We start from the raw sequence: 14,524 nt of genomic DNA, 5'->3' as shown, positions 1-14,524 counted from the left end.
AATTTGACATTAACAGATATTTATAACGCTTTGTCAGATGTTTTCCGGATCAAAGTAATCTTAGAAGTGTCAATTATTATTTGACTGTAACAGTTATTTAAAACACTTTGTCAGATGATTTCCGGATCAAAGTAATCTTAGAAGTGTCAATTATTATTGCTTCAACTATACTTATATGAGTGTCAATTATTATTGCTCCACCGTAAACTTTATCTCACGTGGGCGAAACATAAATTAAGATAAAACTCACTTCACAACTAACAAACTTGTCATGCAACAGTTGCAAATTGAAACGAACGGTTACACTAGGCTCGCCTTATTGACATCAAATTAATTTCATGTCAAAGTCAAAACGTCGCCACAAGCGATCGTTTACTTACCGGGCAGCTGTTTCGGAAAAATTAGCAATCGCCTCCATATATAGATTTTCTGAAACTTAGTTAATCATTGTTCAATTTAGCTAATCGGTCTGTTTATTTGTTGATTTACTAGCTTATTAAGCCTTAATTGAGCTGAATAAAGAGCTATTAGTAGAAACAACAAACTATTTACGTCAAATAAGTTTCATTTATTAACTTTACAGTAATTAAACTAATCTTCATCACTAGGTTCTGGGTCGAGATGACAAATACTGAGCTTTTAAATATATAATTCAAAAAAAATTAAATTTCTCAACCCAAATTGTTGTAATGTTTTGTTCAAATGGAAAATCAATGATACGAAGAGTATGTTACGTCGTTGATAGTCATGGAAAACATCTAATAGAGATCGTTACAAGATACAAACATTGTCACCACGTTGTAATGGGTCTAACTAACTTCAATCATAAAAGAATATGTCTTCCCTCCTTTAATAATGAGGCTTGGCCGTTAACATTAGCTAAAAATATTAATAAAAAAAATTCAACCGACTTCCAACTCAAATATTAACCTAAACTAAAAAGCAAAAAATAACATCTTGCCTATGTGCTACCTTCTGATCAGTTTGAAAGCGGTGCCAAGCCAGTGATGTTTTTATTTAAGCCGTTTAAATTACAAAATTTCTGTGGTTCTTTCAGAAACGGCTTTAATTAAAACATGACACTGGATTGGCACCGCCTTCAAACTGATCATAAAATTGTAGTGGTTTAAAATACCTTATGAAAACACAAACAAACGCACTAGCCGTCCCTACGATTTTCGAAAGTTCCCCTCGATTTCTCCAAGATGCCATCATCAGATCCTGACATGAAAAAAATGGAATCAAACCCTTCAAAACAAAAAAAGAATTTTCAAAATCGGTCCACAAATGACGGAATTATCGCTAGACATACATAAAAAAAAACATACAGCCGAACGTAGAACCTCCTCCTTTTTGGAAGTCGGTTAAAAACAATGAGTGATATTTACAATATCCATGAGCCCAAATCACGCTTTACAACAGCATTGTGGACGTAAGTTATATTCTACATACCTAGGTTTTACAGACTAAAAATTGTCAGATAATGACGTAGATAATGAAACCCTTTTCCTAAAGACCTGTATACAATTAAAAGAAAACAATATATTTAAAAGCAACCGTGCAACTTACTTGATACTAACAAAAGGAAATCTCTCTCGACCGCACGTACAAAGCGTGTCTTTTTATTTTACAACCCGTATGTCCATCGTTAGTTGAGAATAAACTCGATTTAAGTATTAAGCATCGCTAAAGTGACTGCTTTCTCTCTTAACGGTCGGACGCACGCGATTGTCTAGGTGCAGTGAGTAAAACATCTATTTTCTCACCAGTGCATTAAGTAGCAATCAAAACTTAAAGAATAATAACGTGAAACTAACTTTTTCCCAGTGAATTTAGCAATATAATTATGTTGTCTCAGCTTAATATTATCTATAGAATAGACCACGTCTCTAACGTGAATCGCTATGAATATTAGTCTAAATCTTTTTGAAATCAAACTATTAGCAAAATTTATAGTAATTACTCTTTCGTATTATGTGCTTACAAAATAATTAACTGCAACTAACAGCGAATTTCTAGATGATAAAAATAAAACACAAAACTGGCTTGATATTGTGGCAGAGCATGATGAAATAGTAGAAAAATCTTTATACAAAGTTGTAGTGTATACATTTCTAGCGGATGATCGCGACTTACTTCGCGTAGAAACCTTAAAACACGGCATTCTTCAACTATACCTACGTATAAATCTCCTAACATGATAATTGCATTTATATCTGTTGCATATCAAAGATCTAAACGAAACAGACTGCGAGAAGCGACGATTATTATGTGAATGTACAATAATATGAAGCTAAAGTAGCATTGGGCAGGCCACATAGTTCGAAGAGCCGATGGACGTTGGTGGACAGGCGACCCCGCACCAGAAAGCGCAGTGTTGGTTTGGGAGTCCATGCAAAAGGCTATATCTAATAGTAGACATCAGTTAGTGATCAATGATGAAAATGATGCAATGATTTAATCATATATTCAAAAAATAATTGTTAAACAGTTAAAGCTTGTCACTAGTGGTCTCTAAAATATATTTACTAACAATAACTATTCGGTAGCATTACGCGGACCTCAAGGTTGTAAGCCTATTTTGAATCCGGGTTTTTTATTCAGAGCCGGAAATCGAAGCTTTCAGCAGTTTTGGGTATTGGGAATTTTATTACAAAAAATAGAAGGACAGCTACATAAAGCTCTACGGCCACCATTTGAGCAAATCCTAACAGATTTCAGCTCAATCAATCATTCAAGGTAATCCTAGTTTTTAACTGTTTCGTTGTTTCGACTGTCGAAACAAGAAAAAACTTCTACATTCACATCGGTATCAACTTTTCGGACGGAATATTAATAATAAAAATTCATAATGGAGTGTCTACAATTATTATTGATATTAATCCTAAGCAGAGTACTAAAGACCTCGAGAACTAAAGACTTTCCTTCCTCCAAAAAGTGGCGTGGACTTCATACATGCAAAAATTCACCGTGGGGGCTCTTATAGGGCCCGCTTTTTATGGTAAATATACGCGAATACACAACGAAGAACGGTAGTACGAGTTAAAGCCCCTCTACGTTAGTGTTAATCCAACAGAGGCGTCCGAAGAACGTATGCACAGAGACAGTGGGTAATATCGCTAACGAAATGGATTCCCTGATGTCTAATATCTAGATAGATAGATGTTTGACTATATAGATAGATAGTCGACATCAGGAAATCCATTTTATTAAAGAAATATCTATTTTTTGTAAATCAATTTCATCCGTCTAATGCTCATATACGTTTTCTAAAACTTTATTGAAACAAACAGTCAAAGTATGACCGTTTGAAGTTCATACGCAAGATCTGATAGCAACCTTATAGCAACAATCGCTACTAATGATACAAGTATGATTGATATTACCAGTAAGTGTAAATAGCAATTGGCATTGTTTATAACAGTCCGTGGAACGCCAAGTGCTATAATATTAGTTGGCCTCCGAGATAATGAGTTTTATTGCGCCCAATCCAGTAGGTGCTAATTGAAAAACGAAAGTGATGACCTTTATTGTAAAGTATTATTGATTATGATTACGCCTACTAGAACAATGTTTGTATGACCAATGCAATTTAGGAAACGTACTGAACTATAAAGTCAGAGTTTTTCAGGACATAATCAAAAGGAAGGACAACACTGTTGTTTAACAGTTTGTTATGTATTTTTCTCAGTGCTGTGGCAACTAGACTTCTACATTAACCTTTATGAATAAGATTTTAATGAATTCTCTATAGTCTGAGTGATACAGGTTATAGTACGAATACATCCATATTAATAACTAGCCGACGCCCGCGACTTCATCCGCGTGAAACTCGATGTAAACTTTCCACTACCCCTATCCTACACCTAGCCTATCCCTAGCCTACCCGTACCCCTACCCTACTCCTACTTACCCCTACCCTACTTTTCTGGTTGATTTTTTTACACCTTGTGTCCGAAAACCCCAAATATCTTACGGATTTTTTTCCAAAATAAAATTAAGCCTATGTTACTTGTGGATAATTTAGCTTTCGAATGGTGAAAGAATTTTTAAAATCGGTCCAGTAGTTTTTGAGCCTATTCATTACAAACAAAAAACAAACAAACATACAAACAAAGTTTTCCTCTTTATAATATTAGTATAGATAAGAAGAAATAATTTATTGCACACAAAAAATAAGAAATAAATAAAGAACATTAAAAATGAATAATCTAAACTAATACTTTAAACTCTAAAGTAACTTTGTTTGAAACGTTTTAACAATCTAAACATGAAATTTATAAGCATGTTGGCTTTCAGAAAAGAACATAGAGTACCTTTCATCCAGGAAAAATCTTTCCCTGAGACACACGACATTTATGGTAAAGAACAAATGTAACAAAGCAAAAATAGAATGCGAAGTTGAAGAAAGTGTGATATTCGTTGAAGAATATTGATTATTGGTACACCACAAATGACACTTTAAGACGTCTATCCCAATCTTCCTATACAAACACTAATAGAAGAAAGAGATTCCAATTCGATCAGAATTCAAACACTAAAATAAGTGATAAAAATATAAAAGAAAAAGTACCTGCTACCACCACCACCACTTGTAAGTTGAGATACAGTATATCTATCAGTGAATCGATTTTTTGAATATGGAATCGCCTCATAAAAAGGCGATTCCGTAGATATCACTAATACAATTAACTTACTTAACTGACTTCTAAGACTTATTTTAGATGTGAGTTATAGTTACAGTTAAGTCTCCATTTAAGACTTCTTACAGGTATCTCTGTAATCAAATTTCATAATATTATACAACTAAGTTTTCCTCGTCAATATTCGAAGGTAATGAAATGAATCAATGCTAGGGTTGTAATGCAACACGCACTCGCAATCATTATCGCATTGAATTCCAAATGTGTTAGCATATGGCGTTGTAAGCGTAACTTTGTTTGAATTTGCTGAAGCTGAAATAGATGAAGAAATTGATTTTTGATATAAGATGTAATTTCTTCAGCATTGCATGACTATTGGTCACTCCTAGGACACTTAACTTAGTCAAAGATTTGATATTTGTCTTAAACTGGTCAACAAAACCTTGATGGGAAATGGATGGAAAAATTTTACGAAGTGTTACGCGTCCCGTAACTATTTGCAATTTCACTGGCAGCTCTTCAAACCGAAATACGTCTGCTGTTTAGTGTCAGAAATAAGAATAGCAGTAGTATTTTTTGGCCACGATTACAAAGAATCTTGCTATTAAATTTTGCCGCTTCAAGGTACGAGTCACACACCCTTAGAGAGACGTTCCTATAAAAAGTAATTCCACCATTCCCTTCGTCATATAACCGACCACACGGAACAGACGACGACGGACGGATTTTAAAGGCTGCTTAATGCAAAATACACAAATAGGAGTACAAAAATTAAAAAAATATAACTAAAATTTTTAGCTTAGATGCACAAATACACAATCAGAAAAATTCAACTAAAATTTGTCGTCGAAAAAAAATAGTTTATATAACACTGCGCAATAACACTTTTAGTTAATTTGGGGCGTTCACTTTGTAAGCAGTCAAACGGAACGGAAAATACCGCGGTTCCGCTCATTATCATACTTGATCGAAAACCTACTAAACAAATTACATGTACGTAGTTGGCTAAGAAATCCTTGCACCTTTATCAGTTATTATCAATGCATTTTTACCTTGAACCAATTGAATAAATTTTTTTTCACCACACTTGCTCGTAACGTGGATTTTATTGCACCGCTATTAGGTTCACAATCGTAGGTATTATGCACTCGTGTTTTTACTTTAATTTACCGCAATTGTATTTTATTATAATTATAACGATTAAGTTATAGCTTACAGTACATGTGTTAATGCTATTTTAATTTAACCAGCATCAAAGAGTTTTTATGCTTGAAAGGGTAGTGCAAGACAAACTCTGTAATCAAGGTTTAGAGGTAGTGCTTGGTAGTCTTGACCAATATGAATGGTAACAACATATAACTGAATAAACGCAGGTACATCGTTACTTTAGGTGCTTATATAATATGCAAAGAATGTAATTGGATACTCACTCGCCTATATAATTAATTTGCGTCGGTAATCATAATAATCGTTGAAAATGTAAATACCACGCAACACATATTTAGCATACGTCTACCTATGAGTACCTAAACGAGTAAGTAAATATATATAAGATTTTTTATTTATAATTTACCGTGACAACCCTAATTTTAAGTCAAGCTAGAAGTTTGAATATTAAGTGAAAAGTCTGTCGCCTATATTATACCAGAACATACAATACGTATGCTACTCGTAGTTGAGATATACTAAAAATTGAGATTTTGTGTAAAAATGTCATCCATTTTTTTTTTTAATGGTTGCTTGAATATCACGCAGTACAATGACATTTTGTCAATTGATTTGATGTTTTTTTGAAAAGGTTGATAAAAAGACCAAAATATAGACCAAAATAGGCCAGCAGGAGCCTGACCACAAGCTCTTAAATCCATAGCGATTTCATAATGTTTCGACATTTCGTACCCTGAGAGCGATTGAGCTTATCGCAGCTGTTTCGAACTGCGACTTTTGAAGCCATCAACCATTTCATTCTTTTTACGGCCTCCGTGGCGCAGTGGTATGCGCGGTGAATTTACATTACGGAGGTCCTGGGTTCGACCCCCGGCTGGGCAGATTGAGATTTTCTTAATTGGTCCAGGTCTGGCTGGTGGGAGGCTTCGGCCGTGGCTAGTTACCACCCTACCGGCAAAGACGTACCGCCAAGCGATTTAGCGTTCCGGTACGATGCCATGTAGAAACCGAAAGAGGTGTGGATTTTCATCCTCCTCCTTACAAGTTAGCCCGCTTCCATCTAAGATTACATCATCACTTACCATCAGGTGAGATTGTAGTCAAGGGCTAACTTGTAAAGAATAATAAAAAAAAAAATTCACTAAATTGACCTCAGGGCCTGTAGGTGTAGCCAAGTGGCACGTCGATTCTCTTTCTATAATCGCAAATCCTTCGAAAATTAAAAAAGTATGGGAATGATATTCGATATCAACAAGTCACGTAATCAAGTTATCGATCGGATTTGACATTCACACACATTTTTTTAACTTTTTAGCGTTTGTAGATAGAGAGTCGACATGGATAAGCTTTATTTAATTAATTCCCAGTAGGTAGTATTTAATTTGTAGATTGAATATTTTTGTCTGTAGTAAATTGACGCCTGATACTATGGTTGCACAATTCCTAAGTTGACAAAATTGCTTCGGATAATATTAAGCAAATTACGTGTTTCAAAAATGGCAAAATCTAGATCGTTCTGTAGACAGCTGTTTGGATAATTTAGGTCTCTAATGAATTTGTATTCAACTAGTCTTAAAGCTCAGGTAATAAACATTATACGGAATCGATAATGATCAAGCGACCACAAGCTAAATCAAACTATAAAATATGTGTCTACAGTTAATAAATTTTGAAAGCTCTAGTAGTACCTTGAACTGTTGTCTATAATATATTCTAGGGCAATACCAAATTTTTGCTTTAATTACGTTCATAAAAATTATAAAAAATCAAAAGAAATATTGGTTACCCTGCTTTAGAACCTAAGTCGTCATGGCCAAGCTAAAGTTTCCAAAAAGTTTTCATTGAAACTTTTCAATATGTATTTTTCAGTACTTATTGATTATAGCGACTATCATAATAATAACGGTTGACTCTTCCGTTAGCTAAATAATGCACATGGCGGTAATAATGGCGCGTGTATACATAGTTACATTTCATCATCATCATCATCATCATCATCATCATCATCATCATCATTAACAAACCATTTTCGACCGTTGAGCACGAGTATAATCCCAGAATGAGAGGGATTAGGCCAACAGTCCACCACACCGGCCCAATGCGGATTGGCAGACTTCATACACGTGGAGAATCAGGAATTCAAGTTTCCTTTATCGTTTGAGACACAATAATTAATAGCTTAAAATGCACATGACTATCACGTCTTCTATATACTTGCATTTTAAAATAAAACAGGATAAAAGCATAAAATTGCGAAATTGCTGAATTCCTGATTGATGTGAAATAAATAAAGTACTTGAACGAAAAAAAGAAACTTTCTAAAAGCATGAGGTCAAAACATTGACTGCATTTATTACTGGTCAAATAATTATACTACACGTTATGTACAAATAAGTAGTAAACATTATAGAGCCCTGTTACCCTTGTATTAATTATATTGTGGTTCATAGCATTTTTACAATCGTTAAAAAAACCTAGGGCTTTATTTATAAGTGTTTGTCGAATAGCTAACTATAAAAATAAAAGTTTAGATTCACAGAAATAATGGTAATTTAACAATAGTTACATCACCCATTTTTTCGGATTACTTATTTCTTTACTTTTGTCTTCTTATTATAATGATAATTTAATAAAGATTATTCGTTGCTTCGAACTAAGCGTAATCTTAATTTTCCGCCTCCTTCCTTCTTTGTTCAGTGATTTCTATATTGTTTTTTGTTCTATATCCTAAGTTTAGTAAATACGGTTAATGTAGATTCTCTGTTTCTTTTCTTATTTTATTTCAAAACCAAATGATAATCTAATAATTATATACTACATACCATGACGGCTTTCGTGGCGCAGTGGTATGCGCGGTGGATTTACAAGATGGAGGTCCTGCGTTCTATCCTAGACTGGGCCGATTGAGGTTTTCTTAATAGGTCCAGGTCTACTGCTGGGAGGCTTCGGCCGTGGCTAGTTACCACCCTGCCGACAAAGACGTCAAGCAATTTAATCATGTCGTGTAGAAACGGTAGGACGTGTGGGTTTTATCCTACTCCTAACAAGTTAGCCCGTCCATCTAAGATTACATCACTTACCACCAGGTGAGATTGTAGTCAAGGGCTAACTTGTAATGAATAAAAAAAAACTTTAAATACAGCAGTTTATAAACTTAATTCAAGGTCAGTAACTTTTAAAACAGTAGTCCTGAAAATATCTAAAAAGGAAAAATGTGAATAAGATTAAACAAAAAATCTTTGAATAATTTATAAAATAATTTGACTCATAAGCCACCCGAACATTGAAAAAATATCCTACAATTAAATATTACTAAGGTCACCAAATGTTGATAATAAATCAGCGTTGGCGTTACAAGAAACAAATTGTAATATAAATTAAAATAAATCAACAAAAAAAATCTTTGTTACCGCATGACAAAGTTAATGTATAATAAGGAAGTAAAAGTTTAGTCAGTTCAGGGTCGGGGATCCTAAGCCGAGGTATAACATAAAAACTTGCTGTACCGAAGTAAACCACTGTTGAGTAACAAAATGTTGAAATGAAATGCGATTGTATCTAACAAAATGTCCAATTAAATGTAACGCCAGGCGAAATATGGAACAAGACTAGCAGAAAATGTAACACGCGATAATCAACGAGGAAGTAAAAGTCCTTGTATTTAAGGATAGATAGAACAACTGAGTCCCTTTAAAGTGTTGTTATTGCAAAACAATCGTGACAGCGCATTCGCAAGTATTCTAATACTAATTTGCATAAAAGCACCTGTACAAAATACAATACAGAGTTGACTTTTATATCTAATAGTAGAAGCAGAGCTATGGGCCTCATATGAAGGCTCAAAGTCACACAGCGAGCGATGGAACGAGCTATGCTTGAAATATATCTGCATGATCGAATCAGAAATGAAGAGATCCGCAGAAGAACGTCACCGACATAGCTCAACGAGTCGCGAAGCTGAAGTGCCAATGGGCGGTGCATATAGTTAGAAGTGGTGATAGACTTTGAGGCTCCAAGGTGCTGGAATTGCGATCTCGCACTATAAAGCGCAATGTAGGTCGACGTCCCACCAGGTGGACTAACGAAATCAAGCGACTCGCAGGGATTCGTTGGATACAGGCGGCTCAGAATTGTGATGTTCGGTAGTCCGTACAAGAGGCCTATGTCCTGCAGTGGACGGCCATCGGCTGATATGATGATGATGATGAGGAGAGCCAGATATACCTCATTTTATTAAGGTTGAATGTATTTTATCAGCCCATGCTCCTACCACCTACACCTACGGTGCGGTAGCCAATTATGGACGATAGACCATGATGGCTCTGGGAGTTATCAGGTTTTAAGCGTCTAGGTTCTCTGCCATTCAAGTATCAAGCGTTTGTTTTATGAATATCTGGAGCCTTTAAATCTTTGTTGACCTGCCAAGGTCATCACAATCCAAACTCCACACAGTAAACTTGGATATGCCTTAAAGAGCTGTCTGTCAGTCGCAATCACTCGTTCTATAATACAAATTATTTGCATAAAAGCACCGGTACTAACAATACAGAGTTGATTTGTATACCAGTGCATACATCTAATCTAATGGACATATCAATATAGAGGTCTCGATACATGGTTTAACTCAACAAATGATTTATTAATACAATTCAAATCACAAACAAGAACTACACGGCAATTAATTATTATGTTCGAATTATATAATGAAATAAGAAAAGTAAATGAAATCAAAACATTAAATACACATTCACCTGTTAATTTAGTGTTCAAATTAATCAAGCACTGATCGGACGTTTTCAATTGCGTCGTGTTATTTAATGATCTTTCCAATAGTTACTCAATAAATGAGTTCATTAATTTGTTACATGTTGTACATGATATAATTGATGTCACTGATGATTGAGTAGATATGAGCTGTCTTAACATAATATTGTGATTCAATAATAATGAATAGCATGTAACGAGAATAACGAGAAAGTTGTGGTGTTAAACTCAGTGCTGCTGGGTACAGTATATTCTTAGTATCAGTTGACAAAGTTGGTCGTGTTACACACAAAACCAAAGAAAGCACGTCATATCATCAGACCCGATCATTATCGACAATATCTTATAGTAATCGTTCCAGAGTCAATTAGTATTGGAGCACCGTGAATACATATAAGCTAAAAATTCCCATTAAAAAAAGATTGTACATGATGTTGATCTATAAAAACATTATGTAAGAGTATTAGATTTTTGTATTAAAATCCCTATCCTCCTTGTTAATAGGTACCATTTATAGCTATAAAAGAATGTCGGTTATAAAATTTGTTTTTCTTGATTACAGAAGCAATCAACGCCCCGGATGACCAGTCAACATCAGCATCATGGTGGCAGGCAGGCACAGCGACACCCTTCCGCGAGAACAGTAATTCCTTCGCCTCTACACACGGACTGGTGCAAACCCATCCGAGTAGCAACGAACCTTACAATCCTTTCGGATCGATAGATCCATCGCAGAACCCATTTGTACAAACAAGCGGCAGCGGTCCGCTCAGTGGTAACTTCAGAAATAATCCACTACCACCATTGGCAAGGCAAGCGAATGGCAAGCTGTCGCTGAAACATTTGGACTTCACAAGCAGTGCAACCGCTGAACTGAGAAGGAACCCAGCGCTGTCAGCCCCTGATGAGTGCGCTAGAGCATGCAGGGAAGATGAACCGCCAAGAATTTGTTACTACCACTTCACTCTGGAGTTCTACACTGTATTAGGAGCGTAAGTAATACGAGTATTATTATATCATTCCACACAATTATTGTGTATATAGAAACGTAAATATGACATATAACTTCATATTATTATGATTTAAAGTCAACACTTTTTGACTTTTTAATTATTAAAATTTAGATAAGATAAGATAAGATAAGATAAGATAATTTACTTTGTTTTTCCACGCGATATCATCCGCAGAGACATCATAACTGTGGGAAAATCAAAAAAGTAACTTAAGTTACACCAGACTTTATGTACTACGAGTCATTGTCAAAAATTCAGAGTTTCAATCACATTTTCATCCATTGCAGAATTTCATTCAGATTAGTCCGTGACTAAGCAATCAACGCCCTAATATCTGCACAATTTTTGTAGTTTTTCATTCCGGATTTTTTTTTTTTAAATATTTACAAGTTAGCTCTTGACTACAATCTCACCTGATGGTAAGTGATGATGCAGTCTAAGGTGGAAGCGGGCTAACTTGTTAGGAGGAGAATGAAAATCCACAATCCTTTCGGTTTCTACACAAAAAGATATTTACCTATTTCTTTAAATTATTTATTATTTTTTATTTCCTAAAAAATAATAATAAATATGAAATAAATTTAGTATGAATTAATAGAATAAAATATTCTTTCTTAAGTTTTCAAAACAAATGCTTAACAAGCTCATTAATTAAATTGTTTTAAAAATCGGATCCTTCTACAAAGATTTTTTGAGAAATAACTGTTATATTTAATAATAAAATATAATCTTTATGGTATTTCAGAGCCTGCCAGTTATGTACACCCAACGCAACCAACGCGGTCTGGTCACACTGCCAATGTGTGTTAGCCGATGGAGTAGAACGTGGTATCCTTACCGTCAACAGAATGTTACCCGGTCCATCTATCCAAGTTTGCGAGAACGACAGGGTTGTTATTGATGTCGAGAATCACTTGGAAGGTATGGAAGTAACCATTCACTGGCACGGCATCTGGCAGCGAGGCACCCAATATTATGACGGAGTACCATTTGTAACTCAGTGTCCTATTCAGCAAGGAAACACATTCAGGTATAATTATTTCAGTATTTTTAACTGTATCTGTATTCTGATAGACTGAGTATTAAAATCACAACTCTTTCATTTTGTCTTCAAGGTTATCAGGTAAAAAGGAAGTAGATATGATATCACCATAACAAGGTGTTGTCTAAAATAAGCTTGACAATGTGGTGAATATCCAATGAGTCATATTCCCTCACGATTCAAATTACCCACCGCTAAGTAAGATTTTCCTAGAGTTATGACAACATTTTATAATTTTAGGTATCAATGGAAAGGAAACGCAGGTACCCACTTCTGGCACGCACACACTGGTCTTCAGAAACTGGATGGTATATACGGAAGCGTAATTGTTAGGCAACCGCCTTCCAAAGACCCCAATAGTCATCTGTATGATTATGATCTGACCACACATGTTATGTTGATCAGTGATTGGCTTCACGAAGATGCAACTGAAAGGTTCCCAGGTCGTTTAGCTGTTAACACAGGTCAAGACCCTGAAAATGTTCTCGTTAATGGAAAAGGACAGTTCAGAGACCCCAATACTGGATTTATGACAAACACTCCTCTTGAGGTGTTCACCATTACGCCTGGCAAAAGATATAGGTTCAGAGTTATTAACGCCTTTGCTTCAGTTTGCCCTGCCCAAATCACCATCGAAAATCACCAAATGACGTTGATTGCTACGGACGGTGAACCAGTTCAACCCGTCGTTGTTAATACCATCATCAGTTTCTCTGGTACATATTTTTTTTACAAAATGAAAATAAAAGTTAAATAATTAATCACTAGTTAAAATGAGAGCTGTGGCAGCCCAGTGGGTATGATTCTCTGCCTCCGATTCCGGAGGGTGTGGGCTCGAATCCGGTCCAGGGCATGCCCCTCTAACTTGTTTGCCTCAAACGGTGAAGAAAAAACATCGTGAGAAAACCTGCATATTATCTGAGAATTTTCTTAATTATCTGTGTGTGCGAATTCTGCCAATTCGCATTGGGCTAGCGTGATAGACTATTGGCCTTACCCCTCTCATTCTGAGAAGATAATCGAGCTCAGCAATGAGCCGAATATGGGTTGATAATGATGATTATGATGAGTTAAATAAGGCAGGCCCTGTTACATCGTAATTTGTATTTAAGTAACTATACATTTATTCAACCGGAAAAATTTAATAATGTTGGTTACTGCTTCCTCGATTACGATTTATAATTCTAATTTCCACTTAATTTTAGGTGAACGGTATGATTTTGTCATCGCAGCAGATCAAATAGTCAATAAGTATCCACCAAAACCTAAAGGAGGATATGGAGGAGGAGATGGAGGATACGGGGGAGGAGATGGAGGATCAGGAGGATCAGGAGCTTACTGGATTCAAGTCCGGGGTCTTGGAGAATGTGGCACTAAGCGCACACAACAATTGGCTGTCCTTCGATATGCCAGAGGACCTTATCAGCCATCGTCCCCACCTCCAACCTACGATGTAGGACTTCCACAGGGAGTGGTAAGTTTAATTAGAATTTGCAGGCGTATAGAGATTACATCAAAAAAATGAACATGTTTCAAAATGTAAATACAGTTTTTTGGTTAAACGTGTTGAACAGTATAATAATTACCCTAGATGCTGTGAATGAATTTCCTTTCCGAAGCTTATAATCTAAGCTTGCCTCTCTCGTCTCTCACTTATAATTATTTATTGATCACCGGATATTGCATACTGGACTCTTGCGAACTTTACTACCTCGATAAATAAGTTTATTTTGTCGGGATCTATTGCTCAACTTAATGCTGGTGGAAATAAGTTTAGTTTTATCCAGTACGCATTTTGTATAAAGACCTGGTGTAAAGTAAGATTTGTATATACATAGTTGAATCACTCGGAAATATAACTATTGAAAGCCAATAATGTACCAATAAGTAGATGG

General features: G+C 35.5%; 1 protein-coding gene across 2 annotated transcripts in view; it reads left to right on the top strand.

The window, feature by feature from the left end:
* Positions 1–14,524, top strand: part of LOC112053115 (uncharacterized) — a 90,208-nt gene that overhangs the window by 66,980 nt on the left and 8,704 nt on the right. For both annotated transcript variants that reach the window (XM_052881503.1, XM_024092414.2), the window contains exons 2-5: positions 11,137–11,566; positions 12,333–12,617; positions 12,870–13,345; positions 13,835–14,103. In XM_052881503.1, the coding sequence (XP_052737463.1) occupies positions 11,137–11,566; positions 12,333–12,617; positions 12,870–13,345; positions 13,835–14,103 (1,460 nt within the window). The remainder of the gene's footprint in view (positions 1–11,136; positions 11,567–12,332; positions 12,618–12,869; positions 13,346–13,834; positions 14,104–14,524) is intronic.

This window comes from Bicyclus anynana, chromosome 5, assembly GCF_947172395.1.
Source record: "Bicyclus anynana chromosome 5, ilBicAnyn1.1, whole genome shotgun sequence".
In the NCBI taxonomy this organism is placed as follows: domain Eukaryota; kingdom Metazoa; phylum Arthropoda; class Insecta; order Lepidoptera; family Nymphalidae; genus Bicyclus; species Bicyclus anynana.
Note: the sequence above shows the minus strand (reverse complement) of the source record. Positions and strands in the feature narration are given on the sequence as shown.